At 35.5% G+C, this 13,274-nt stretch overlaps 1 protein-coding gene across 7 annotated transcripts in view; it reads left to right on the top strand.

Moving 5' to 3' along the window:
• Positions 1-13,274, top strand: part of BCAS3 (BCAS3, microtubule associated cell migration factor) — a 386,307-nt gene that overhangs the window by 142,359 nt on the left and 230,674 nt on the right. For 5 of the 7 annotated variants that reach the window (XR_657522.1, XM_009278230.2, XM_009278228.2 and 2 more), the window contains exons 15-16: positions 14-164; positions 7,360-7,404. Coding sequence is in view for 6 of the 7 variants with exons in the window: in XM_009278230.2 (XP_009276505.1) it covers positions 14-164; positions 7,360-7,404 (196 nt within the window). In the remaining variant the exon portion in view is untranslated. The remainder of the gene's footprint in view (positions 1-13; positions 165-7,359; positions 7,405-13,274) is intronic. The other 2 variants (XM_009278231.2, XM_009278229.2) reach the window with 1 other exon arrangement.

Raw genomic sequence — 13,274 nt, 5'->3', positions numbered from 1 at the left:
CTATCACTTCAAGGTAAATTGAACAGCCAAGACACGTACAATAACTTCACAAACAATAATCCTGGGAACCCTCGACTCCTGCCTCTTCCAAGCTTGACTGTGGTGTTGCCTCTTGCTCAAATCAAACAGCCAATGACATTAGGGACCATCACCAAACGCACAGGGTAAGTGTATCTGCACGAACCTTTCTTAACGTTGTTATTTATAATTAATATGCAAATAATTTGTGTTACTAGTGATACTTAGTTTTATTCCTTATTTCAATTTCAGTGTATGTATTTAATGGCAACAGAAGGGGGGTGGGGGGAAGAGGAGACAAGAAAAGAAAAACAGCATCAGATAAGTAAACAAAACCTGAAAACAAATCTCTAAAAATTCAGGAGTGTTCATTTGGGTGGGTCATTTTCTTGCAGTCTACCATATGGGAAATACTGTACGCTGACATCAGAAGAAGTTTCACACCAGGAATTGGTATGAAACATAAGCAGAGCTGTATTCAATCAGAATAAGTTACGGTTTTACTTTTTTTTTTAAGTTTGTTTGTTTTGATTTCCAAACTTTTCAAGCAGAGATTATTTTTGACTATCAGAAATGGAAAGACAGTAAGCCAGGTTGAGTATAAAGAGAAAACTTAATCCTGCTGTTTTCTTGACCTTATTTTTCCTCTGAAGTGACTGTTCTGTACTATGAAATTCACATGTGGACTTTCATTCCGGAGCCAGCTGCACTTTGGTACTTCTCAATGTGCCATGATAAAGCACTTCAAAATATTTGTTGTGAAAAGCTCTACTAAATATACGTATGTTATAATTACTAAGAAGATTTTTAAGTTAATTGATACTGTTCAACAGTTGATACTTTTCTCTTGCTAATTTTCAAATCTTCAGTTTTTGCAATTAATACATAAAGCTACTGGGTGATTATTCCCCCCCCTGCTTTTTGGTTGTTCAGCTCCCTGAATATTTTCTAGTTAAAAGTCTGATTGATCCATTAATTTGCAGATTGCTTTTATATTTTTAAGAAAATAGATCACGTATGGCATGTCGTTGGACAAAACAATTGAGTCCTACAGGTTCATAACATTTTCTTGCATTTTGGCAAATGGGTGCAGGCACTTTCTTGCTTGCTTCAGTGGTTTTTTGCTCAAACCCCCATAGTGAGGTGAATTTTACCTTGTGTTTCATGAACCGGGAATTATTTTTCAGGCGAGAGCTCGCGGATATTCCTTCTCTCCCCAAGTAATTCCGATATTCTGTGCTTGAGTGTTCAGGACATCCTGTAAAATCTCTTACTGTTTGTTTAGTGCACTGAGTATGCATGATAAGGTTCTAAAGCTTACATATGTATGCACATATACACGTGTATCTCTATATATGTCTATCTAACAGTCCTGCTTTTGCTGCTGTAAATGGGAATTTCATTAAGCTTGTTGAGCCAAATCATGAACTACAAACACACAATTGCCCTAAGCACAGAGGCTGTCTGCAGATAAGTTCCTGAACTTCATAGATAATTGCAAATGGGACTTATGAAACAGTAAAGAAACAGTACAAGGGTAATGTTGTGGTTTAACTTCTTCCACACATATATTTCAGTTGCTTATTTTTGCTTTTTTTTTTTCCTGCTTACAATTTAAACACTGGCAAGGGAAATAGGTTGCGCTAGCGATCAGGTGAATTTTGAAAGTATAGAAAGGTGTGATCTTGGATGAGGACAGGAAGGGAGGTAGGATCAGGGAGAGGTGGGTGTGCATGGAGATAAGCAGGAAGTTACAGTTCCTGAAAAAAGGGAAACTATCAAAAAGGTCACTTGAAGAGGACAGTCAGAGAAGGACAGAAATGTAATTCTCGGCTCAGTTGGTAGACTCCTAGAAATGGAATAGACATTTAGAACTAGGTGGGATAAGACATAGAGAGAAAATAAAAAGCCATCTGAGGGTCTGCTGGGGGGAAGGTAGGGTGATAGGAGCAATGGTGAGGATGATGATTTTAAAAAAAGCACTTGGTTTACAACAGTAGTTCATGCAGCAGTCTTTACAAAGGCTGTTTCCTTAATGCTGTGGTGATACCAGCAAGCTTTTCCAGAACTATTGCAAATATAATAAATCTGCTTTATTTTACTTAATGTTTTATTCTTAAATATCTTAAACATATTCAGAGAGTGTTCATATTCAGTTTTCTTTAAGTAAATTTTACTATTCACAAACTGTCCTTGTCCTATTATTTTGTGTAATTTTTAAAACTAATTAAATTTAAAATATTCAATGAGGCTTATGTAAGGGGGGAAAACAACAGTCATGGGAAATACCCTGCTGTGTAAATAGAGTTTTCATGAATGAGGATGATAATTTTCAGCGAAGCCCGTGTAGATGTGTAATGCTAAGCTGAGAGCTTCCTTCATTTGTTCTGCATCCAAAATATTTGATGAAAGTACACAAAATTAACATGAAAAGCTGTATTTATAAAGCAGGGATTTAAGAGGAATGCCTAGGATCCAAGAAGCCTGGCATGCCTAAAATGACCAAATTGAGACAGCAGCCTTAACTTAAACCTCCAGGGGGCAAAGCGTGTGTTTAACATATTTAACATCTGCCCTCATATTTCTAGAAACACATAGCAATGTAAGTCTGTACAGTGTAATATTTAGACAGGACAGGGACCATCTGCCTCACTCTGAGAAGTGTAGGAGGCATGTATTACTGCAAATGGCAAAAGACAGATGTATTTACACCTACATGGTCAGCACCTTTGAGCACTGCTCGGAGGAAACAAGGCTTTTCTTTGGGAGCAGCTGCTTAACCTTGTGATTGTGCAGTGATCAGAAAAGGAGACGAACTCGCTATCAGTTGGATTTTACAGTTGCTGTTCAGTGGCCCTCAAGCAGATTCCTTTCCTGTTGTTGCTACTTTTAAAGAATTAAAAATTTAATCTGTTGCAGTACATTTCTAAAAGTAAAAAGCAAAACTAAAAGAATACCACATAATTAGCAGTTCTGGATTTGTCTGTTTTATTTGCTTTTAACATATGAAAAGCTTCTTTAATACTAGACGTCTTAATTAAAAGTTTTGCAGGTTTTATTAACCAAAAAGTCAGGTTGGGTTTTTTTCTGCTAGTATCCAAGACAGCAAAATATTTTTCACATACTGAAAGGACTGATCAGTGCTCTTAACATCATGTCTCAAGCAGAGCTGCAAAGCATGTCATTTTACTGACAAGTGGAATGGCAGTAAATTTTTTGAAAGTGTTCACAGTAGCCCTATGGGAATGAAAGACCAGAATCTGGAGTTGTGTCATTACTGTGCTGTTCATCACAGGTGCTTTTTTTTCCTCATGCAAACTTTGGGTTTTGGAACATTTGCTGATCAGTCATTAAACTCTCTTATTCTGAATACAATTTACATTCTCAGCACTAAGTATCTCAGACCATTACCTCCCTTCTTGCCATCATTGTTGTTTCCTTGTTCCCTGCCCTCTGTTTTTCCCTTGCTTTTTCAAGTCTCTCATTGTAATTTCTGCACCTTCGTGAAGCACTTAATTTTTGTCCCTATATTTTGTCATCCCATTGACTCGCTTTCCTGTAGTTTGGGCTGTCAGCACATTCTGAGGAGCAGATAGGCTTTCCCAAAGGGGCTCTAACATTAATGAGTAAGGAAGCATCTTATGTTTTAAAGATTAGGGGGATGTCAGACAGTAAGAGAGCTAGATTTAATAAGTCTTTCTATATCTGTGCCTCAGTTTCCCTCTCAAAATTTTAATAGTAGTGCTGACTTCCTTCTCAAGTCTGGTGAATGGGTTAATTCATTGCTCATTTACAAAGAGCTTATAGATTTGAAAGGGGAAGAACTGTATGATCCATCTCATGCTTGTCTATAAAAGGCAGTGAATCAGAATATGTTAGAAGACAGCTTTGTGCTTTGCAATAGCTTTATAAGTGTTCCTTGTGTTTGTGGAATGACTTGTAGTTAGTTTCCAGTTCGTAAGAATGTGGAGACACAGATGAGATGAGGAAGGAGGGAAAGGAAAGATACAATAATTGCCCCAAAAGAAAAACTGTTGTAAAAGTTGGCTTCTCTGACAGCAGCATTTGTTTTAACTTTCTCAAGGGATATGGTCATTATATTTGTATCATACTTCATTCTCAAATTCATTATAGCTTTAGTGAAACACCAGGATGTAACCTGCATTAGTTGGGTCTCGTCAAAACAGAGACATCCGATGTACCTTATAGGAAAAGGAATAAACCTTACTTTTTTCCCATCCAAAATATTTAGATAGTGTGTTTTTAAACATGAAACTATCCGTTCTTCATCCCATCCCTCATTCCACCCCCAATAAGGAAGGGGGAAAGTAGGTAAAGTGTCTGATGCAATTTTATCATTTTAGTGTTTCTCTTTGCTTATATTATATATACTGAAAATCGCTGATATCCATTTGTTTTATTTTGACTCAGAGAGCTTAATTTATCCCAGGTTCTACTACTGAAGCAAACAAAAATAAGGAGAGCAAAGTCGTGACATCATGATACAGTTAAGTAGGAAAAAATAACTAAAAAAGTAAAGAAAAAAAAATTAAGAAGTAAAGCTAAAGAATTCAGTGCAATAGGTCAGCTTTCCTGCATGGTGAAGCCAGACATTCTCTTTCTGGCACATTTCTCAGACATGTTTTGTGTCACTTTTAGCTTTTATAATGCATTTTGGTAATAAAGCAACTACTGTAATGATTTGTAATTGATATGAAATACAGTTATTTGCACTAAATTTTGTTCAGATGTCACTATTTATGAAAGGATTCTCACTATGGCAACTTATAGCAATAAGGGTTAGAATAAGTGGGTGTTGCACAGCTTATTAAAAGCTTAAATAGTTTTTATTAAACACGATAACACAAAATCAATGAATGTTTCAGTTTTCAATTTGCTAAAACTCAGAATCAGATGAGAAATTAAGAAAATTCTGTTGGAATTTTGGATCATAAATCACCTTCATTCAATAATTTTCCTTTGGAATTTCTCACTAGCTATGAGAACGGGGAACCTCAGTGAGGTGTTTTGTTTTGTTTTTTTTTTGCCTTGGCATTGCTCTGTTACTGTCACCGAGCGTAGCCATCTGGTGCTGTCTTTTCAAGGTTGGGTTATCCTGTAATTTGTATGTTCTCTCTCTCTCAATTAGCATACCATCCATATTATGTGAAGGAAATAGTGAAAAACGATTGCTTATGTAAATATCATAGGAAAAAAATGGTCATCTTAAAAGAAATTAGGTCTTGTGAACATAAAGGAAATGCTAAGTTGTTTCTCTTACACTTAAGGCTTTTTATTAAGACTCTACTGTAGTCTTTGGAAGTGTAATCACATTTTCTTTTTGTTAATTTGCAAGTATAATCAGGTCAACATAGTATGTTGTGCAAAAAAAGCCTATGTTATCTTCTAAAATGTTCTAATGAGCTCAGCTAAATGTCATTTGCCTGCTTTTTGCAGACAGAGAAACTGAGGCGGGGGGGGGGGAAATACTTGCCAAAACGTCCAGGATCATAATTTAGAAACTCTAAGCTCCCAGTCAGATTCAGCCAGTCTCCAATGACTCTCCAAATTTACACTAGATACATTCTAGGTTTTAAACTATATTGGCTATGGGTTATGCAGAAGACTTAGCTTTCCATTAAATATTTAAACAGTGCAATAGTGCTGGGCTAATCTTCTGTTGAGCCATTAGAATGGTCTTCAACTCAGGGATGGAATGTGTTGACTGTATAGGAGATCATACAATTCATACAGTTCATACAACTGAATTGGGTTTATTCACTATTCAAAGATGATATATTATGTCTAGAAAGGCAGCTGGTTCTACCAAATGAGTGCTCTCCCCCAAAGTGCTCACCAAACATTTATTTAAATACAAATAGTTAAAGGCTAGTCTGTTATACAGAGTTCAAAAGATCTTCAGTATGTTTTTTGGCCTATATTACTAATAAAAAAATAGGCATGTTTTTCTGCAATATTCTATTCTTTATTGGATTTTTACATCTTTGCGTGTCAAAGAATGTGTCTTAGGTTTTTACCTTCACCTAAATGTTTTTTAAGAGGATGTCTTCCTTCATTCATGTTGTGCTCGTGTCAAATTTAGTTCACAGAATTCTTTTTTATCAGGCTGGTATCCTTTTAATTGTGTAGGCATGTGGCTGAGCGCTTTATACATCTTCTTATGATAGACCTTTTCTGTTAGTTCATTGCCTGAAAATATTTCACTTGTTTCAACTAGCCAGAGTTTATTGCTGAGTCAGAGTATAAAAAGAAAAACGACACATTGGCATTTACAAAATCAATTATTCAGCAATTTTGTGGATGATGTTACATCCCAAATGAGAATCAAAGAAGCCTCGAGCATGTGAGTAGCTCTAAATTTACCTACTGTTCCTCCTTTTCAGATTTTCTGCAAACGTCAGTATGATGATGGCTTTTTCAAGGGTGATATAAAGAACAAGGGAGATATCCATTAAAAATGCACTAAAATTAATGGTGTGTGATACCACTTTAAAAACTATAGACTGTCCAAAATACTACAACAACAACAACAACAACAAAAATCACGGTGTAGATAAATTGTTGAGTGGCCAAAAACATTAAGCTTTGTATCAGGTGATTTTTAACATCAAATACATTTGAAATAGGTTAGGGTTCTCTTTCCTGCATTCCATGCAAGCTTGTAAGTGGGGGAATAAGATTGCTGTGTCATACAGTTGCTAAAGATTTTTAATTTAATAGTGTTTTTCTGTCCTAGGAAGAGGGCTAAGTAATTCTCTTTAAAAGGTTGTGCTTGTACTTGTTGTCGTTTTCACTTAGGACTTGCTTCTTTTCAGTAAATTTGTAAAACTGTCCCACTCAGACCTTCAGTGTTTCATGGAAAACACCCACGTTTGTTGCTTTTGATGCTAATTTACTTTTTCTATTAGTTTTGACTTTAATGTCTGTTTAAGGCTCTTGACTGCTTTTGCCTCAGATTTGTCAGGAGATTTCAGGAAGGAGACCTAAACCGTGTCCAACTCGAATTATAACGTTAAAGCCTGCTTGCACCTGAAGTGTTACGTTTGTCACAGCAGTTGTGCATGAAGAGCCTACCCCGTCAGCTCCTGCTTCTGTGGGTGGTTGCGTTGTCAGCGGGACTGTTCACGCGAGCGGTTATGTTTGTGAGCGTCAGCATGCTGGTTACATTAGAGGTCTACATCTCTTTCAGGGCATCATGAACGGTTATAAAAAATTATTTTGTTTACCTTCTGCATAAATCTTAATAGCATGATATACAGTGTACTGGTTGGTAATTGAGTTTTCATCTAATTTCTGTGCATTTTTCCCCTTTACGTGAAGACCTTACCTGTTTGGAGCAGGATGTTTTTCCATAAAAGCTCCATGGTGAGTTCCCAGTTCAAACCCAGCATGCCTATAATTCATTTGCTGTCCTCACTGAAAATAACTCTGTGCTTAGACTTTTTAATTTTGGATTTTTTTTTTAATTTGTTTACTTGCATGGCTAATCCATAGGTGGAAGCACTGCATAATTTCACTTTTAAACTACGGATGCGTGTTCACCATCAAGCATTGTCAAAGAAATGCATTCACTCTTTTTTCTTTTTTACCTTTCAGAGGGCATTTAAGTTTTCAGTAGCAGAGAAGTTGAAAAAATAAATTATTTCCCAGTGGGCAAAAATGATCGCGGTATCTTTCCAAAACAAGCCTCTTTTTTTCTATATAGCTTCCTTTATTATTGTAGCACTAAGTTGCTTACAGACAAAACATCGATGATGACCTCTCGAAAATAAGCCAGATTAGCAGTGAGTAGACAGTAAAGTACCACAGTAAGAGAGATGAAGCAAGTAAAATGAGCACTGCAAAATAAAAAAAGCTTATCACACTTGAGGAAAAAAAATAAACCACAGTTCTGTTAAAATCAGGATATTTGAAATAATAAGGGGGTTTGGTTTTAATATGTAAAATTGCAGCATATTATAAAAATACAGGCAGAAGAAAAACCAAGTTTTAACAAGTTTCCCTGTGTTGGAGCTTGGTTCAGTGTTCATACACTGCTACATAACCTCCAGTCACCTTTTTATAATGAGGTGGGGGGTTAGGTGCTTGAAGTTTTAGGCAACGAGAATGGAAGAAGTCTGAACATCTTACAACTTTCTTAGAAAATTTAGAAACTTTCAGCTAGGAGTTTTGGGGGTTTGTTTTGGTTTTTAAGTTTAGCTAAGGATACTTACTAGCTTGTATCTATCAGTATCTGTTGGAATATTTGTATGTGGCTCTTGTTTCGACTACTAGAAGTTTGTTCCACATATATCACCCCCTTATGTCTCTGTCAAAATACTATCTTCAGCAGAAAGAACCTCTTAAGTGCTTCGTTAGGATACAGAGTTCTTAAGAGAATGGCAGAGGGCAGCTGATGAGAGATACAGGAGCTATACCAAAGACAGGAAAAGTGAAGGCACTAAATATGACACTAAAGGGAAGAAGGTGACATTGCCTTATTCCTAGAGAATATCTGGTTACTGAAGTAGTCTTCCTAAGAACCATTTCCAAATGTAGTTTACAATGCACCTAAGTATTTCGTCTGATGGTGATCTAAGAACTGAAAAGGCTCTGGAAGAAGAGTTTTGAAAGTAGATTGTCTTAGCAAATGGATGTTTCGGTCACCCCCTGCGTGAAGCAGCAGAGACGCTTGTGAACCAGAAATTATTTTAGATTGAGGCAAGATTAAAAGGCCTAGATTAAAGAGGGGAATATATGAAATAGACTCAAAAATTGTTGCCTGTCTTCACAAGACTCTTTTGTGGTTTGTTTAATGCCAGTGCTAGCTTGAAAATATGGTCTTTACTAGCCTACAGAGAAATTAGGATAAAAAACACACTTTGGGAGGGGGAAGAAATCATGTTGTTTCCATTAAGGTCTTAATGAGACCTAAAATCATGTAAACAAAATGAATGGAGATTTGACAGCTTACTGCCTGGCCAATAAAGGAGCCTACCATTTCTTTTCTTGCTTTTTCTTGCTTTATTCATGATTTGACAACTGGAAACATGTCTTTGTTTTCTTGTTTTAGGCACAATGATAATTAAAATTTATGTCTTTTGAGACAGATAAGCTTTTTCAGTAATTTTATGTGTAATTGCAAATTTCATGCAGTATTTTTCTCCTGATACTTCTGTTGCTGCTTATATAGTCTAGATAAAACTTTTACCTTCAAAATCATACATGTTTCCCTTTCAGTGGGTTTAGCTGTGGAGTTGTGGATAAGTGCTTTCATTTTTATGAATCAGATGTATTTGAAGCCTGTTTGTTGGGAATATAAAATCAAAGTGACTCTCAATCTTTGCAGACTCTTACTATTTGATTGATAATATTTGAATTTGTAAAGCGATTCCTTCATATCATATATATGCAATTTTTTTTTTTAAAGTCATGTCACTTGTTTGACTATGAACTTAGACAAATTTAAGAGCCAGCAGTATGTTATGAGACATAAAGCTCTTTGAGGAACGCTCCATCTCTGTACTGTGTAGCCTCTGCTTTTCATAGTTGCCTATGGTTTTCAAAATATTTTAATAATATTAATACTTATTGATTCTTTCTTATATAAAGTAGAAAAATAAATAATAACAAAAAATGAAAACTAGTTAAAATATTGTCATTAGTTATGATTTCTATAAAGAGCTAATACAATACATTTCCAGAGATTATGGCAGAGTTTGGTTCATTACAAAAGTCAACAGGTGGTAGCACTGAATTGTTTCAGTAGCTCTTAATCTTTTCTTACGGCATTGTCAACATGAAAGAACTTGCATGCGATTGCTGAGTCTCTTCATTATTTTTTTTTTTAAGATCTGACAAAGTGATGTCTTAATTTTCTTCTTTAGTTTGCTCCCATCACTTTTTGTGCCATTTCATGGAAAATGCTCATGTATGTTTTTCATTGGACATGTATACATTTACATCTCAGTGCTTCTGCATTTAAAATGGAAATAATCCTCCAAAATTATGTTAGAGAAGTTAATTATTATCAACATCACAAATTTCCCTAAATATTGTGGTATTTAGCTGGAGTTTGGGATTAACTTGACTTTTAGTAGGTGACTTTGTCATTGACTTCAGCTGGGGTAGGTTAATGTCAACTGTTGGTAACTGAAATGATACGGACATGGTCTTCAGTTGAGGCACAGCTCTTACTAAATTTATAGCAGAACAAGAACTATGTAATTGAAAGGGGGTTTTGTTACTATTGTACTCCTGCTGTAGGTTTCTGCACAGATACAATTGGGATAAAAATACTGCTGTGTCTCATGGAATTCTTGGTGTAGTTACACAGTCGGGTAGACCCAGACAGGAAAAAGTACGCTGTCTTTTTATCCTCCTTATGTCTTAAATATAGTGCCGTTGTTTCTCAGTGTGGAAGATTGAAATGATAAGGGTGAATGTTTTGGTCCCATTATCTTAACTTTCTTGTTTTTAGTGTTGATTCCCAACAACCTGCACTTCTTCCTGCATCACAACCCCTTTCAGTAAAAATATGGTACAATCTTTTGAAAGTTAGTATATTGTGAAGATTCTTTTAAATTAACTGTTTTTAAAAGCGAGGCCAAATGTGCCTTAATTTCGGTTCTTGGAGTAATTTATGAAGTGCTGACAGGCTAAGAGCAAGTAAAGAGCAGGAGTTCAGAGCAGAAACAAGTCATTCACCACCTACCTTCAACATTATTGTTTTGTTATCATTTATAAAGCTGAGAGGGTGTTTGCATCTACATAATAATGAGGATTTATAGTTTCCAAGTTGTTAAAATATCACAATGACATGAAAATATATTTTTCTAATGGCATTACTGTTACTGAAAATAACTGGGCTTTTGAGGTTTACTGAAAGAAAGAAATTTGAGTTGGAATGTATTGATGAAAACTCAGGGATAAAGTAAAATGGTGGTAAAATGAAAGATTCCTTAGTTACAATAGTTTTCAGAATAGATTTGTTGGCATCTCGGCATTTTTTTCAGAAGTAGTCTAAACCAGTATGATGCACTAGTCATTTTTTTTTTGTTTGTCTTTATTTTTTAGCAGGACTAAGTTTAACCACATGAGTAATCATGTTTTACAAGGTCTGTTCTTTCTGTCTACAAAACATCATTCTTGAAGGGAAAATGTTTTGGCACTGAAACCAACACTTAAATGCATGCCTTGAAAGATGTACATCTTAAAGACATGGTGTAAATAGCTTAGACCATTTCCTCTAAGGTTGTTTATAACTGTATTTGGTTGAGCATTGGTCTTTGGGACGAAGAGTGTGGAGAACCCTGCAAAAATGTATTGTTAGAGTACCAGATTCCCTTCTCCTTAAAGGCTTGAAGAAATGGTTGAAGTCAATTATGCCTCTGTAGAAGTTTACTCCAGTTTGTAGTTGAGAATAGCATTTACTCCCAGGTTTTTTTCCATTTTAAATTGTTTAATAACCTCAGATCGTGTTGAGTAAAACCCCAGAATATTAAGAATATTAGGATAGTATAGAAAGATTCTCTTTTCAAGAGTCTATAAGAGGCAGTGAATACGGCTGAGTCATACCTGTACTCGTAGTTTGCTTTGATGGGTAACCCTGTCCTTCTGAACAATCTTGTTCTATATTACAAACAATGATTTATTGATTGAAGTATAGCTCAGTAAGTAACAAGACTCTAATTAGTGCATACATGTACATTTTCATTTCTGAAGGAATATTAGTGTATGAATATTTGGAAGGTGAGAGCTTACAATACGTATCAATACACAGTTTGTTACAGAACTGGTTAAAAATACTGTTTCTGTGACATGACTATTTCAACATGAAAGAAATCTATTCTGAATTTTTCTGAGCAGCTAATAAATACTTAATATGTTAATATCAATTTAAATATTCTAATATAGATCCTGAAGTGCTACTGCAAGCAGGGTAATATATTTATAGTCAGGAACTTTTTGGAACACAGATTTCTGACCCAGTAATCTGTAGCTGTAGTTTTAACAGTTGGATATTAAGTGCTTTGTGGTGGTTCAATATCAGAGTTACCGACTATAAATTGCAATTGCTCTTTTGGGACGTTCTAGATTCTCCCGCATGTACGAGAGTTTCAGGTCTGATCTAAGTCCATGAAAGTTTGTCTGAATCTTTCCATTGACTCTGGTCAGTGAAATGGAATTCCTTTTTGAAAGGTGTTTTTTTTTTTTTTTTTTTTCTTCTTTTAAATGAAACGTGTGACCATAGGCTTGCCGTGTGTGTGATTTATGGCAGGTAGCTCAGCCCCTCTGCTTCAGTGAGTCCATCTGTAAAACTGGTAGAGTAATACTGCACAAGGTGTTGGGAAACTCAGTTACACTTTCTGTAAATTCCTTTCAGAAACATGGCTGAAAATAAAGTGCGAGTGCAAACAATTAGTCTTTTCTCCCATTTTCATAAATTACCTAATTTCTGGTATGCTATACAAAGTGTTTGCTGCTTTAGGTGAATTCAAGTTGAAAGCAATTTTAAGTGTTTCAAGTTGCGTGACAGTAACGATGGAGGCTATATGTTTTTAACCATATGCCATATTTTCCACGTGTCACTTAGTACAGCTAGTTGTTGGAAGGAAATTGAGTGTTTGAGATCAGTGCAAGTTTTGCCATTTATTTCAGTGAGATCAGGACTGAGCTGTAAGGGACCAAGACATAGGTCTTTGGAGAGGTGCAGTCTCTGCAGCCAGCTGCAGGAGTTGTAGAGAAGCCCAGCTTGTAGAATAATTTTAGTTTAACTTGCTTTTCTTGTGTTATTTTTACATTATGTTGATTCATAATCTGTTCTTGCTTTAATATCCCTTTTGGTTCATTCTGTTGAACCACTTCACCTGTATACAAGTAATTTGTCGTTAACAAAAAAAAATGGTAGTATGAATTAAATGCCATTATAATTATGCATAGTGTTTGAATTGCTTTCTGCTGCTTTAAAATACTTTTCTGCTGCTTAATTCCATCATAATACTGCAATAATTGTGTACATATGTATGTACATACATATATGCACACACACCCTTCTTAGAATTGAAGATCATAACTTAAAAATGACCAAGTTAATGTGGTGCAATCACAGGCTGATATAATGTGGAACAAGAAATTAATAGAAGAAAAAAGGAAAGGAGAGGTCACAAGAGAAGGAAGCAGTGAAATTGCATACAGAGAGAAATATAAAATAATCCAATTAAAAAGACTGGAAAAAAGGGAACGTGGAGAAGGAG

Source organism: Aptenodytes forsteri, unplaced genomic scaffold (genome assembly GCF_000699145.1).
Source record: "Aptenodytes forsteri isolate BGI_AS27 unplaced genomic scaffold, ASM69914v1 Scaffold66, whole genome shotgun sequence".
Lineage (NCBI taxonomy): Eukaryota > Metazoa > Chordata > Aves > Sphenisciformes > Spheniscidae > Aptenodytes > Aptenodytes forsteri.
The sequence above is the reverse complement of the archived record's forward strand: the minus strand, read 5'-3'. Positions and strand labels throughout refer to the sequence as shown.